The sequence below is a fragment of the Aureobasidium melanogenum genome, assembly GCF_000721775.1.
Source record: "Aureobasidium melanogenum CBS 110374 unplaced genomic scaffold scaffold_6, whole genome shotgun sequence".
NCBI classification, from domain to species: Eukaryota; Fungi; Ascomycota; class Dothideomycetes; order Dothideales; family Saccotheciaceae; genus Aureobasidium; species Aureobasidium melanogenum.
Genome location: NW_024470058.1, coordinates 1,047,686 through 1,061,094, shown reverse-complemented (window position 1 = coordinate 1,061,094; position 13,409 = coordinate 1,047,686). Strand labels below are relative to the sequence as shown.

General features: G+C 49.3%; 4 protein-coding genes across 4 annotated transcripts; 1 reads left to right on the top strand and 3 right to left on the bottom strand.

Moving 5' to 3' along the window:
* Nucleotides 1-70: 70 nt before the first annotated feature.
* On the top strand, nt 71-1,033 carry M437DRAFT_45297 (uncharacterized protein; the record flags this gene model as incomplete). The annotated part of the gene is made up of 3 exons (XM_041021065.1): nt 71-431; nt 480-781; nt 878-1,033. The coding sequence occupies 3 exons, from the start codon at nt 71-73 to the stop codon at nt 1,031-1,033; spliced, it is 819 nt and encodes a 272-aa protein (XP_040881483.1).
* Nucleotides 1,034-2,326: 1,293 nt separating this feature from the next.
* On the bottom strand, nt 2,327-3,195 carry M437DRAFT_64996 (uncharacterized protein; the record flags this gene model as incomplete). The annotated part of the gene is made up of 4 exons (XM_041024531.1): nt 2,327-2,573; nt 2,672-2,686; nt 2,778-3,062; nt 3,131-3,195. The coding sequence occupies 4 exons, from the start codon at nt 3,193-3,195 to the stop codon at nt 2,327-2,329; spliced, it is 612 nt and encodes a 203-aa protein (XP_040881482.1).
* A 2,855-nt stretch (nt 3,196-6,050) lies between these two features.
* Nucleotides 6,051-7,071, bottom strand: M437DRAFT_64995 (uncharacterized protein; the record flags this gene model as incomplete). Its single annotated transcript, XM_041024530.1, has 3 exons — nt 6,051-6,187; nt 6,341-6,514; nt 6,555-7,071. 3 exons carry the CDS (start codon nt 7,069-7,071, stop codon nt 6,051-6,053), a joined length of 828 nt encoding a protein of 275 aa, XP_040881481.1.
* A 2,606-nt stretch (nt 7,072-9,677) lies between these two features.
* On the bottom strand, nt 9,678-11,573 carry M437DRAFT_64994 (uncharacterized protein; the record flags this gene model as incomplete). The annotated part of the gene is made up of 5 exons (XM_041024529.1): nt 9,678-9,852; nt 10,268-10,461; nt 10,500-10,752; nt 10,916-11,232; nt 11,544-11,573. 5 exons carry the CDS (start codon nt 11,571-11,573, stop codon nt 9,678-9,680), a joined length of 969 nt encoding a protein of 322 aa, XP_040881480.1.
* Between the last annotated feature and the right edge of the window lie 1,836 nt (nt 11,574-13,409).

Sequence of the window (13,409 nt, the reverse complement as noted above, 5' to 3'; positions counted from 1 at the left end):
TAATCTTCTTACACAACAGTCAACAGAACTGCAACAACAATCGTGTGAACCAGCAACAGTTGTGACTCAGATGTATTCTCAACACGGGACTGTGGAGGCTATTCTGGCCTTCTATCAACAACTCATCAAACACCCGTACCTAGATGAATCGGCTCTCAAAATTCCTCCAGCCTCTGGTTGGGACACTGTGGACGCAGAGACTCTACAAGCTCTGGGAAAGACTGACGCTGTAATTGATCTACTACGCCATCTGCCATATCTTGATGGACGCGGTGATGGCTATCTCATAGCATTTGAGACCATCCCAGTCGACTTTACTGAAACTTCGACAGCGATGACTGAAGAAGTCTATCCTATCCCTGGCCACTGCGTCTATCTTACCGAGGGACTGGGCCGTGAAGGGTATCGTCTGATTCTTGATACGGAGAGAGGTAAAGCAAATCTACACCGCCAGAACGTCTTGCTGATCAAAGGGACAGGCACTACAACAGCTTTCAGCATCATGGAATATGAGCTCTCAATGTCCGAGATCGACAAATACAAGCATCTACCTGAGACGGAACAATGGAGAGCGCACCGCACCCTTCCAACTACAGAGTTCTTCGCGGGCTGGACGCTACGATACGAGAGGTTGGTGTGGTTCATGTCCCCTCGTCCGTATCTGGCAGCAGGAACCTTCCACTCTAGAGTAGACTATTGGCAGCAAGAAGAAGAACTCTGCCACCAAGAATTGACCAAATGGAGCCCCGATCTATCTGAAGCCGAGAGAATCGAAGACGATGTTAGCAGAGAGCTTAAGAGCTTGAGACTGAAGTATCCTGCGGTAAATCTTGGTGTTCGGCGTCTCCAGTGCGTTTGGCTGATAGAAATGATGCAGGACGTCTATAACACATATCTTCGATATGGTTGGGGAAGCGAGAGTTTCGATAAGCAGGCTTGTAGAGTGGCGTTGTTGGAGCTGGAGAAGGATTTCAGAAAAGAGCGAAGGCGCCTGATGGATCTGAATGATCCCGACGCTGACATGTTCGACTAAGGCTCCGAAGCTCCTTTTACTTGTCAAAGGAGGAACATTGATATTGCTATTATGGCTTTTGAGTTAGCAAACATAGCTTTATTAACACGATTATAGTTCGCAACTGACCAACGATGTGTTGATAGTTTGTACCACATCTATATCGCAGTCATGTCAAGAGATTGCGCGGTTTTCAGTCGAATGTTGGTTTTTCATGTCATGACATTTCGACAAATGAAAGGTTGTTCTTGGACTGGCCGAGGCCATGATGTTAAGGGCACTGCAACGACTAGACCTGTGACTCCATATTGATGTATGATATCAGCCACAAACATTTTGTACTGCTGTAGCATACCACATAACTTCAGGAGGACTGGTAGTCTGGCCAGACACCTGTGCCTCCTGCCCAAGGTATCTTATATGGCTCTTCGTATGGTATCAGTCCGGGTTCCGCATGAAATCAAAATCTATGATTTTCTTGCTTTGATTGATGCTATCCGTTTAGCTCCAGGCAGTTCGAAGAGGATGGAAGAGTTTCAAGCTCGTCACAAGCGTTCATGGCAGCCTCCCAGAGCTGTTCGGCGTTGAGGACATCTCCTTATGACAGAGCTTGTGTGTCTATTCGATCTTGACGCTCTGCTGATTTCAGAGAACCCTTCGAGGACTTCACGAGCTTCCCAATGATATCTTCGAGAGTCGGCGGCGGTTGGGCGGATTCCTTGGTACGGTATCCTATTTTTGGGAGTATGTTCGAAGACATGACGATGTCTTTTTCTGGTCTTGGTCCAAGACGATGGATGGCTTAGTTACTTCGTCATGCGGATTATGGCGGCGCGAGAGAGATTCGGCCTCGATTTTTGCTGTTCCATCTATCGTTGCAACGTATGATGGTTCTATGCGTCGAATTTGCCATCCATCGCGGTATGGTCTCCCGCAAATGAATCGGGATATTGATATGAACCGTACTTCTGACCTCAGCTGGGCTTTTCGATATAGCCATGTATTGTAATGGCAATTTGGCAAATTGACATTGACGTGAAATTCTGTATACTGATCGCTGCCACTCTGGCGTGCGAACATTCTGCTATGGCATATGCCCGTTGGGCATATAGTCTTTGCCCTTGGATGTAGCAAATCGTATCTTCATGGGCTTATCAGTAGCCTTGGCATGGACAGATATGGCAGATCTGGGAGCTAATTTAAATAAGCCTAGAGCGATGTGGATTCTTGAATGCGTTTCTGATCAGAAAGTGTCTTGATCGCTCAGCGTTGGTCCATATTCGCAGAGGGCTGTTGAGGTGCTCTGAGTCATTTTCACCGGTAAAAAGTGCCGCCAGTTCGTTGCCACAAGGCATTGTACCACTGAATGATAAAGCACAGGTCCTCAAGCGTGTAAGACCAGTGGCTGACTTTGTACTTCGCCAGGAAGACGACCTGATTGTGCACAAATCCAACGGCGATTTGTTCTATGTTGAGTTGTAGCCTCTGAGCAGAGATAATTGTTGATTTGATCAGCCGTCTTGGCCTTGTGCTTGTTGGAGGCAGACAATCCTCGGTAAAGCTGCCAAAGAGTCATATATCCGACGCAGAGGGTCGTGTGAATTTTTCAAAATGCCAAGGAATATCGAGTGTTCCCTGGCATCGGGTTGGTATCCTTACAAGTGTGATTGATGCCTGAAGACAGATATATATAAGCCCAAGTTGCAGTCCAAACATAGACTGGACTTCTTCGTAGGCCAAGACTCCAGACTTCAATGCTTCGTACTGGTTGTGTATGAGCAGTTGACCAGCATTTATCGATCGATCTTGTGCTGTGCTGCGGTGGTCATGGTCAAGAGAATGTTGCTCATTTATTTGCGGCAAGTCTGGGGAAGAGTCAACGAAACGTGACCACTGTGCAGGCCGTCGATATATAGAAAGAAAGACTGGGGTGTCTAGCATCTCGTCGTTGTTTCCTCGGTCGAAAGACATGGGGTTACGACGCCTTGCTTGGAAGTCTGAGAGGAGGAGCTTGCGATAACTTGCTCCAGGAGGTGCGGAATCATTACCACTGTATATAGAACAAGCCGTCTTCAGTGTCGGAGAAATCTTCAGAAACGTCTGCTTGACAATCCTGACCGTCGTCGTTGCTTGCTTCTCCTGGCGCTTGTTACGATCGTGGTTTTAGAATTGAGAAGATCCATGACACTCTGTCATGCGAAACTCTTACATGCGTTCAAGTCTGGAAAGCCACCGCTAGGTCTGTTGGCACATGAACAAATGGTATCATAAGTGCCGCCGATATATACTTTTGATCTCTCGTAGCGTTCGCCGTAGTCTTAAGGGCGGATATGAATGTACAATGGCAAATCGAAGCCACTAGGTACTCCTCTTCCGCGTTGCAGAGTTGGTAGATGCAATCGGCGAAGAGACCTTACGAGCCGGCAACGGCTGTTTGTGAGATCAGCTATCGTTTGAGGTAGCCAGATATCTACTTCGCTCTCGAGGTCATCTTCCTTCGCGGGTGCTGCGGTTGATTCTTTGTAGTGATTCATGCGGGCTTTCTGGCTTAGGCAGAACTCATCCAAGAGGCAGGGTCTGTTGCAGCAGGGACAGGTCATCTGGTGAACTGTGCAATGAGGTGGGCTGCTACCTCGGGAACGATGACAGGCACTTTGTGCTTTTGGTTGTTGACTAAATCGCACGGTCTACTCTTCCTGTTCGAAAAGGACCTGGTCTCGAGAGAGGCGACGCGCCAAACTCAAGCTTGAGTTTCGGATAAGGAGACAAGCCGGTTCTTGAGTTTCTTGTGGAGTGCTTCTGAAGAGATGTCGGCGATTCTAGACCTCTTTGCTCCAGTTCCTTCTTGAGCCCTTCACCCTTGACTCAAAAGAGCTTGTAGGTTTATGAACGGTATAAATAGATGAGCCACGGCGACATATATAGATGAGGAACTTGGTGACAATGTCTCCTTGAATACCATGACAACCGGTTCTGAGCCCTGTGGAGGTTTCTGAGACGCTTGCTTGTGGGAGCTAGCGGTATCATGCTTGACCGGGCCTAGAGGAAGGCCAACCAGTTTCTCTAGTTTCTTAGCAGCGTGCACCGAATGAGATGCATGCGATTGCCTTGTTTTGTCGTTTCCTTCTTGTTTGAGATTTGGTTCTGAGACGGATGAAGCAGAGGTGTCGCTGTGGCCTTCTTCGCATCATCGAGAATCAGCTGGTAGGGTAACTCAGCAATGCTCTCACAGAAGGCCGGGACCGCGTCAAGCTTATCGTAGTATCTGAGCGTTTTGAAGATCTCATAAGAGGTGCTGCCTCTATATAAGCTTTAGTCTGGACGCTTGCGACATCTCGCAGGTGCAGGAAACTAGCAGGTCGATCTTGCTTGGTTGTCGTACGAATTGATTCTACGTATGCTGCTCGGAAATTGGTCACGGCGCGACTGGCAGACTGATGTTATTTGGGTTCTCCTGTCTGCGCTTCTCTTAAGTGGGTAATGGCGCCACGAAGGTCGTCCATCTGCCCGCCGCATGGGCCTCTAACCTGCACGAGGCTCAGAAAATCAATCTGCAAGTCCAGCCATTGGATATTGACTGCTTTTTGCACAAACGAGACAAATATACTCGGAGGGTGGCCCATCACCTCGGGCGCTGCTCAATGTTCTTATCGCTGCTTGTGTCGTTGCCTGAATTGGGTTCAGCACCAGATTTTACCCATTTGACCCTGTCGCGAAGAGGCTGATTGTCCTGTGGAGAACCTGGGGGTCTCTTCATGGCTGAGGAAGTGGTTGGCGGAGTTTCTGATGAGACTTGGGGTAATTTGATGTACGGCCACTTTGTGACCAGTTTACAGAACGCTGTGTCTGCCTCGATCTCATCACTGTATCAACCGACTGCTTAGAAAGTCTCCATGCTGGACTATACATTTATCCGTATCAGTATAAGCATGGAAATAGCGTCTGACCTCTCTGCGTTGGCCAATCTCAAGGGTGTAGAGGCCGATGCTCTGGAAGATGTCCAGGTCGGATTATATACTTATCCCTGTCAGTACAGGCATTAGATCTATAGCATTCAACTCTGCTAGGCTCGCCAATCTGGAGCGTTGAACGCGGCTAGAGCGATGTTGATCTCGTTCGCATTGAAGATGTGTTGTTAGCATGAAATGCCGGGGAACCGCAGGCATCTAGCTCTCTCCTGCTACTGAGAGTAGGGTGCATGAAGAGATAGCTCCAGAGAATCTACATAGCTTCTGGTGGATCTCTGCAGGTCCGTCTGTACCAGATCCACTGGTCATCATGGACCACTATATATCTTGAGAGTCTTCAAGGTTTGGTATCGGAGGGAATTTCCTTATCAACGTATTCCTCCTAGTTGGAAGGTGCTAGAGTTACAGAAGTGACTCTGGCGGCATCAACGGAGGGACCTTAAGTCGGCCAACTGCTTGACTCGCCACAGTCCTGATGAAAGTTCCCAGGTCAGGAAGACATCCATTTCCTTGCCAAACGCAGAGATTATGGTGTTGACCTTGAAGCAAGGAAGAAGCCAGACTGTGTCCCAGAACACGACAAGCACGAAGAAGATAAAACGCGCACAGGGTGCACCCGAGGATGATTTGTGGTAAGCTACACATCTTTGCAATGCTGGGTGCTGTGGACCACGACTGTACGCTCGTGTCATGGCTTTGTGATCAGTCAACTGTGTCTCAGGCACTGGACGTTCAGAGAGAGCCAAAAGATCAAGTGACTCTGTCAGACGTTTAACGATATTGACCAGCACGATCGCTGCCATTTGAGACTCAACATAGAGTTTCACCGTATAGAGAAGGAGTGACCGGTCGTCTTGGTTGATGTAGTTTCCTCTTTAGCAGACCAAGAAGAACTGAGACTTTGTGTTCGGCACCAAAGATCTCGATGAGGATCTGTTCGAACTGCGGGTCGTAATGCTGTCGGTACAGTCGAAGGCATACTGCTAGTCAAGCCATGGTATATATAAAGGGCAAGTGAAAGCCAGATCCTGCTGGTGTAATCCATTTGTGGTCCAAGTATACGAGTCTGTCTACACTCTTCTCTGTGATGCTTGAACGAAAGAGGGTTGATCAATATATACAGCCTCTCGAAGTCCTAAGTCCTTCTGGATCTCAAGCATGATTGCCTGGATCGAGGATACCACTGTGATGCTCTTCTTCATCATAACTGCGTTGCATACAGTATTCGAGATAGAATTGCAAAGTTTTGAGGGCTCCTGAGTGGTCAAGGCCAGATGGGCAAGGGATGCCTAGCCGAGGAGGTCTGTTGAGAGCCCAACGTGCCAGTCGATAAGCCCCTGAACCAAGCCTCCCCACATACCTGCATCTCTGGGCTGGTATTGAGACGCGAGGTTGGCAAGCTGCATGTACGCAAGACATCTTGCAAGGCCAGTCGACTCTTGTGCTTTTTGAAGCAGGACACGGAAGCTTGGTAGGATCCACACGCTCAACGTGGCCATGCACCGAATCTTCCACCATCGTTGACTCGAGAAATCTTTGGAGCAGTGCGATCAGCTGGCCCTTTCATGACAGACCTGGACAGACGTCCCCAAGCGATTTCAGGGAACGGCGCAAACATTCTGCTATATATAGCCACGTCAAGATGCAGAATGCGGTTCGAGAATGGTGGGGTAGGAAATACTGGCGCTTTGGTGGTGGAATGGTCTCCACAGTATATACTCGTGCTTTCTCTTCCACACGGCGGAGTGAGGCTTGTGGGGTCCCAAAGCATCGACCTCGAGAATCACTGCCATCATACATTGTGGAGAAGTCCCGAACACCGATGTTCAAGTGAAAAGAATGTGCGACTTTTGCGATGCCTTGAGTCGGGTCCCTAATGCCTAGGAAGAGAGCTAGCATCCTCCCGAAGAAGGCGTTGACTTGGTGCTTCCATCTACTCCTGGAACTCCACTCGAAAGAGGCTTGTATATAATACTGATTTCTCCTCGAAAGTATATATAATGTTCTGCAGTGTTGACGTGCATGAACTCGAACAGGGCGCAGAGCTCGATGGCTTCGGTCTGAGTCGAGGAGACTGTCTTGGGGGGGCATGTTGGTTGATTGAGAGCATCTTGCACGAAAAGTGGTAAGGTTCTTGTGCAAGCCAAGAGCTGCAAAGTCATTCCCAGACGACAGAACCAGGACAATTCGTCAATATATAGTTCATTGAAGACATCAGAGATGTCGAAGCAGGCGCCTTTCCGGGCCTGACAAGGACCGAGGCGTTTCGGCGGTTCTGGAAGAGTTCAAAGAACACAAAACAATCATGTGGCGCTTCTGGACATTGTCTGGAGATACACAATCTTTCTTGATCAAGAAAGATCAGAAGCATTTCTGCTTCCATGATGCTATCAGATGAAAACTGCGGAATCCATGTTGAGATTGGAGTCGCGCTGAGGGCTGCAAGAGGCTCTGGTGTATGTTGTGTCGTTGATCATCTTCGTTAGACGGTCCAAAAGCCCTTGCAGAGCAGGCATGTCAGCATTGTCTGGTGAGCGGAAGCCTTCCAGAAACGCCCCAGAGCCTCCCGATGACGCTGGTAAAATTCTTGAATGGTTTGGTCTGTCATACTGACCTCGTGAGCGTTGACTTGGCGCTGCAACTCATCGATCTTCGAACACTCCGAGCCACGTATGCTGCATTCTGGGGCGTATCGTCAAGATATGAACCGATATGTTCATTGTAAGTCTGTGGATGGCCATGGCGTCGAGCTGAGTAAGTAATTTCTGGCAACCGCTCTTCTCAGATTGCAAAGCACGTTCAAGGTTATCGCAATCTTTGCTCTTATCCGTTGATTCCTTGGATTGGTATCGCTCTGACTCCTCCGGCCTTTTATGCTTTCTGCTCTGCCGATTTCGAGCTTGCTCGGCAGTTTGCCATGCTTCTCTGACTGTTGGTGTCGAGAATGTGGCCAATGCATGTCTCTCAGGCATGTCAGCATTTCTTCATGGAGAAGGCCCTTGGAGACGCGCTCGAGACCTTCACGGCAACATTGGCAAAGGTCTGGATAGTGGTAACATCGTAGGTCCAGGGGTTGCCACCTTCGTGAGGAAGCCGAGTGTGGATCACTTCAGGGCGTTGGCGTCTTGAAAGTCGCCAGACCATGTCTGTATATACAAAGCACTTCGATGACAACAGAAAGCCCACTAGTATGACTGACTACGACTCCTGAACAGCAGAAGAGGCGAATGGACGTAGTTGCTTGCTTTGCAGTGACCATGCTGTCATGCACTTTGCTGGTGCTGTTGCATTTTTCGCGAGGCCTTGTTTTGCCAAAGACTGTGCATCATATGTATTGTGATGACTTCGGCATGATTGGTGCGGTGCCGTCCAGAGACCTTGATGAGGGAGACGACACTCTCGAATCCTTTGATTGATACAATCGTTCAGGGCTGGGTCACGAAAAGAGCCCACTCCGACCTCGGTAGGAGTACGTTGGTGAGCTATGATTGATTTTCTGCATGTGTTGTCAGATATTATGATCGAGATGTACATCAATTATACTGAGCTGACCTTCTTCTAGCAATGTAGTCACAGCCAGTGCATCGCCGAGACCGTAGCCGCGAGTTGCAAGATGTGACTTCATGTGCGTGTCAGTCACATCATGCATAGTTTTGCCGTTGGTCAGGCACTCGCGGCAGCGCCAGAGGAGGAATCCTGGGTTCTTGCATGGGTCACTTCATCCCTCTGTTGCACCTGTCCGCTCGGATGGATGAACCGATGTTCGGCCTGACCAAGCCCTCAATATATATAGAATGCAGAAAATTGCTGCATTATCGTGATGGTTGATCTTGTGTATTGGTCCAAGCCATAGCAGCATCAACCTCTGCGTTGATGGCAGCAAAGACGCGTCCTGAGCCTTGCCTCTACAAAAGGCAGTTGAACCACTGATTTGGCATGCGCAGGTGTGAGCTGCGTGGAAGAGTTCATCACCGATATCAAAACTCTTCTCGACATGATCGATTGCCTTGTCTAGTCGCTGAAGAGTCGTGCCAGTGTGATCCGTAAGGACTGCCAGCTGGTTCTTCTTCTTTGCGACATCTTGTGTTTTTCTGGCGATCCCTGCATCGCTCATCTTGATGCCAGCTATCAGCGTCCCTGAGCTGCCGGACTCAAGCACCAATCGAGACAGTGTGAGGTATATATATGTACGACCAACAACCGTCGATCATGAATATCGCCACAAGACTTCACTTTGCTGCGTACGCACGAAGGCCCTCGGACTGAGTGGTGCCGTCATGCATTGTCCTTTGACACACGTATACGACGGAGGGCTTGTTGTCGGTGCTGGCAATGAAGGCTTGAGATTCCAATTGCTTCAAGCCAGTATATAGCGGAGTGCGATGGGACTTTCTTTGAGAGACCAAGGTAGGGTACATGTGTAGGTACGTGATTGGCCGTCATGACAAGAGTACCGAGGTTATGTACCATCAATACTGACTGGACATAAGTTTGCTTGGAAGCCGCTTTATTCAGGTGTGGGAGCGGGAGATTGCGAGCCATCACGATAGCACCAATGATTGTCGAAATAGGAAGAGGTTATCCAAGCATGAGTTTGCTACCCGTTACTCGGTGCTGGTATCGATCTTGATGTAGTTGTGATTGGCAATGTGTACAGGAGTAATCCGCGTTGTAGAAGAGCTAGGTTCGGTGATCCCCTAGGCGTTGTTGTCCTGTGTGTTGCCCATAAGCAGTGTGGTCAATGCCTGTCCGTAAAGTGGATGGTATTCAGGCACAAGGTTCCAAATACAATGCTCGAGGCGGATTGGGTCTTCTGAGACGCTTGCCAGGAGATCAAAGATGGTGGTACCGAACCTCTTGCTCATTTCTAGACTGTTAACGTGTGTGAGTGCGAAGCCAGGTCGATGTGCAATGGTCCTATATTAATTGATCGGGTCGTTGTAATGCGATGGGTTTGTGCGGTGCACTCCAATGAAGACTCGACCTCCAATGGCGAGGTAAGTGTTCTAGATGGAGAGTGTTCTCTGGAGAGCGGAAAGTCCGGTGAGATTCCAACCACACATTAATCTTTAGCACTGGCACGCTGACGTGTTGGCTGCTCTCCTGCCTCATGACATGTTGGCTCTCCAATTCTCGAGGCCAGCAATCAACGCAAAATCAATTGCTGCGTGTCGACGAATACTGCAGAACGTGCTGCGGCTCTCATACTCGAGCGCTCCGCCATGGTCCGTGATGTATTCAGTGAGACCTAAGCTCATCAAAGGCAAGATGCGGTCGACACCTGTACCCTTGGTTAGGGATATATACAGAAAAAGAATTGTTGAGATCAACGGTCTCGGCAGCGATGTCCAACTGGTCACCGTCTAAAAGCTTCTTGATCGAGTCGAGGTTTTCTAGCAGTAAGAAGGCGGTATGAAACAGACAAGATGGACCGGTTGTGATCACTCGGTAGACTCGCGTGATCCGTCTCAGAACTCCGAGCTGAAGACAACGAGATTGCAGAAGCAGCGGACACTCACATTGAGTAGTCTCGGATCTCCGCTCATCACTCTTTCCACGAAGAGAGGACCCATAGCTTGGTGGGCTTTGCATCGTAGTTGGAAATGAGACGCGAAGGGCGCGAGGACATAGTCGCCTGTGACTGCAGACGATGTAGCTGATGCGAGATTCAACACGGCCGGAAGCTTGTCAAGCAGCATTTCGTCCTTTTCCTCAGCAATGTTTCCAGTCAGATACAGAGCCACGGCAAGTGCACTTTCATAAAACGCATTGCTATGAACCGTACGTAAGGTTCGCAAACACTGCTCGTCATTCTCGGGTATCGCTGGCGTCGCGGATCTCTACAAGCTCTGCTGCATATTGTTTCCAAGAGCAGTATCTCGAACTCTTCGATTGCGTTGAGGTCTGAAAAACTGCCACTTCCTCGACCACATACGAGGATATATATAGATTGTAAGTGATCTGGTCATTGAGCTTGTACGAAGACAACTCGTTGTTCTTCTTACCCTTGCCATTTTCCTGCGCAAGCATCAGAGACTTCTCCTTCAAAGGCGGCTGACTCCGTGAGAGGGTCCAGCGTTTGACCAGTCGTTTCAAGTTTTCATAGCTGTCACCGGTACTGCGAACAAGCTGGATGGATATCGATGCTTCTAGCAAGTCCTGGAATTCAGAGTTTGGGATGCATTTTGAGGCTGCGCCGAGATAAGCTTGAAGACATTGGTCCGTGGTCTCCAAGTAGACCGCTCTAGGATGCTATGCCACAATTGCGCAAGACCAAGCAGGAAGGACTCAGTCTACCTTAGGGCAACTTCGGGGTTGCAAATCTTATATAGTACCACAAGCCGAGATCATGACTGGTACTCTGAATCCAGGCTGTGGCTGTCGCTATTGTTTTTCTTGTCGTCGGCCTTATCTCTTCTTGATTGTGAGATGGCGATCTGGCGTAGGCAGGCAGTTCCCTTCAGACGGGCCTTGCCGCAGCAATCGCAGACGAGTTGATGAGTTGTACAATGCGGAGGTTCATTCTGCTTGGAACGTCTACAGGGTTCTTGGCCATTTCTTACGTCTCGGGGACAACGGTGCCCTTTAACCATGTTGTTCTGCAATGATCCAGGTCGGTTGGTGACCCATGGAGCCTTGCGAAGTCGAGTTACGTATCGAATCGCTGACTTGCAACACTTTGCATGCGGCTTGTGAGCTCGAAAGACGGTGGAGTCTCTGGCACAGGACTTCAACCTTGTCTGCGTCGACTCCGCTATATACAAATGATATGATGCATAGGCGCGATAAAGAGTGGTCGATTGCATTTGGCTTCGCACAGAGTCCAGCTCGAACCAGCTATCGCGGCACTTGGTTCTCGGAGATTGAACACGAAGTACTGCATCCGTGATATTTGCAGAGAGGGAGTAATTCTCGTTTGTGGTTTGGGTGACCGGGTGTGGATATACAGGGCCGTGAAACAGGAGACAGTCACAAGAACCTGGAGCATGACCTTGTAGTAAAACCAGTTAGGTGCTCCATTGCCAAAGCCGAGGGCTTACAGCTTGGTGTATAGCCTCCGCTATATATACATAACGTCGGGCTCATAACCACTTGAAAGTGATAAAGAGGTAACATAGTGCTTATCGAGGGCTCCATCGGCGCCAGAGATGAGAGCCCAGAGGTTCCTGGTGGAGGCGACTGCCGTCAAGTCAAGATACCAGAGGATGTAATTGTCTTGGCCGGTAAGTCTCACGTGGCTTGAGTGGATGAAGAGCTCGGAAGCGTTCGTCAACGAGGATGACGCCATGGCGGTCGATCCATGGGCAGTTCAATACCACTTTCGATTACAGGGCCGAGCACCACGAGATAATCACAAGAAGTCGGAGCATAGCCTTGTAGTAGAACCGCTCGGGGATTTCATCGCCATGGCTGAGGGCTTCCACCTTGGTGGTACCGACTCCGCTGTATATATCTCGATGTTGGAATGTGCTGCGCGAGGACAACGCGAACCGCTCAACCACATTGGGTTTCTCACATAGTCCAGCTTGAACCAGCACTCCAAAGCGGTCGACTTCTAGCGGGTGTTGATGAAGCACAGCATCCACAGTAGTTGGTCGAATGGAATGGCTGGAATTCACGAAGCATTAGTGCAGTAGGTTGGACGTCGCCACGCTGCATGAGACACCGACAAGAAAGTGGCATCATGGCTTTGTAGTAAAACCACTCAGGAGCTCCATTACTCTGGCCAAGAGTGTCCTCCATGACGAGGTCGGCAGCTTCTATACAGGGTTGAGGCGAATGTGTAGCATCTAGTCATTCCGACGCTAGATGCCGCGAATAGATGGAGCAGTATTTCCCACACAGCTAAAGCTGCTCTTCCATGATCTATACCGCATCTTGGGCCTGATTCATGCAGAGACATGATTCGTCCATCAAGTGTGGACGATTGCATAACTGACAGAGCTTCTGGTGGACTTTGCAAAAGTTTCTCACTCGTCGACAGTTTTCTTGACCCTTTCCCGCCAGTCTTGGCAACTTGAGCAGCAGAAACTTCTTGGTCCAGAACTCCAGCTCACAGGGGGTAATCTGTGATTGTATATGGTTGATGCGAAGGGGTAGCATTTTGTCAGTCCGAAGATTAGTGTCTATGGCGGACTGAGCAGTAATCCTGGCAGCTTGAGCAGCGTCCAGTTGAGTCTGCGTGTCATGAGTATGTTGCCTGGTTCTGGCATGCTCTGCCGTGGCTGTGCGGGCTTCTTCTTGATTACTCTTGAAAACAGGTCGCAGTTGAAAGCATACTTGACGACTTGTCGATACATTCACTAGCAGATCAGGAAAGCTGTATCTGCAATTTGTATGCAAGACAAGCGTACGAGCCTTCGCGCTGCTCAGCTTGAGCTATGTCGGAAACCGAAAGGCCTGCTGACACCTCTCTTGGCTCCCTTATA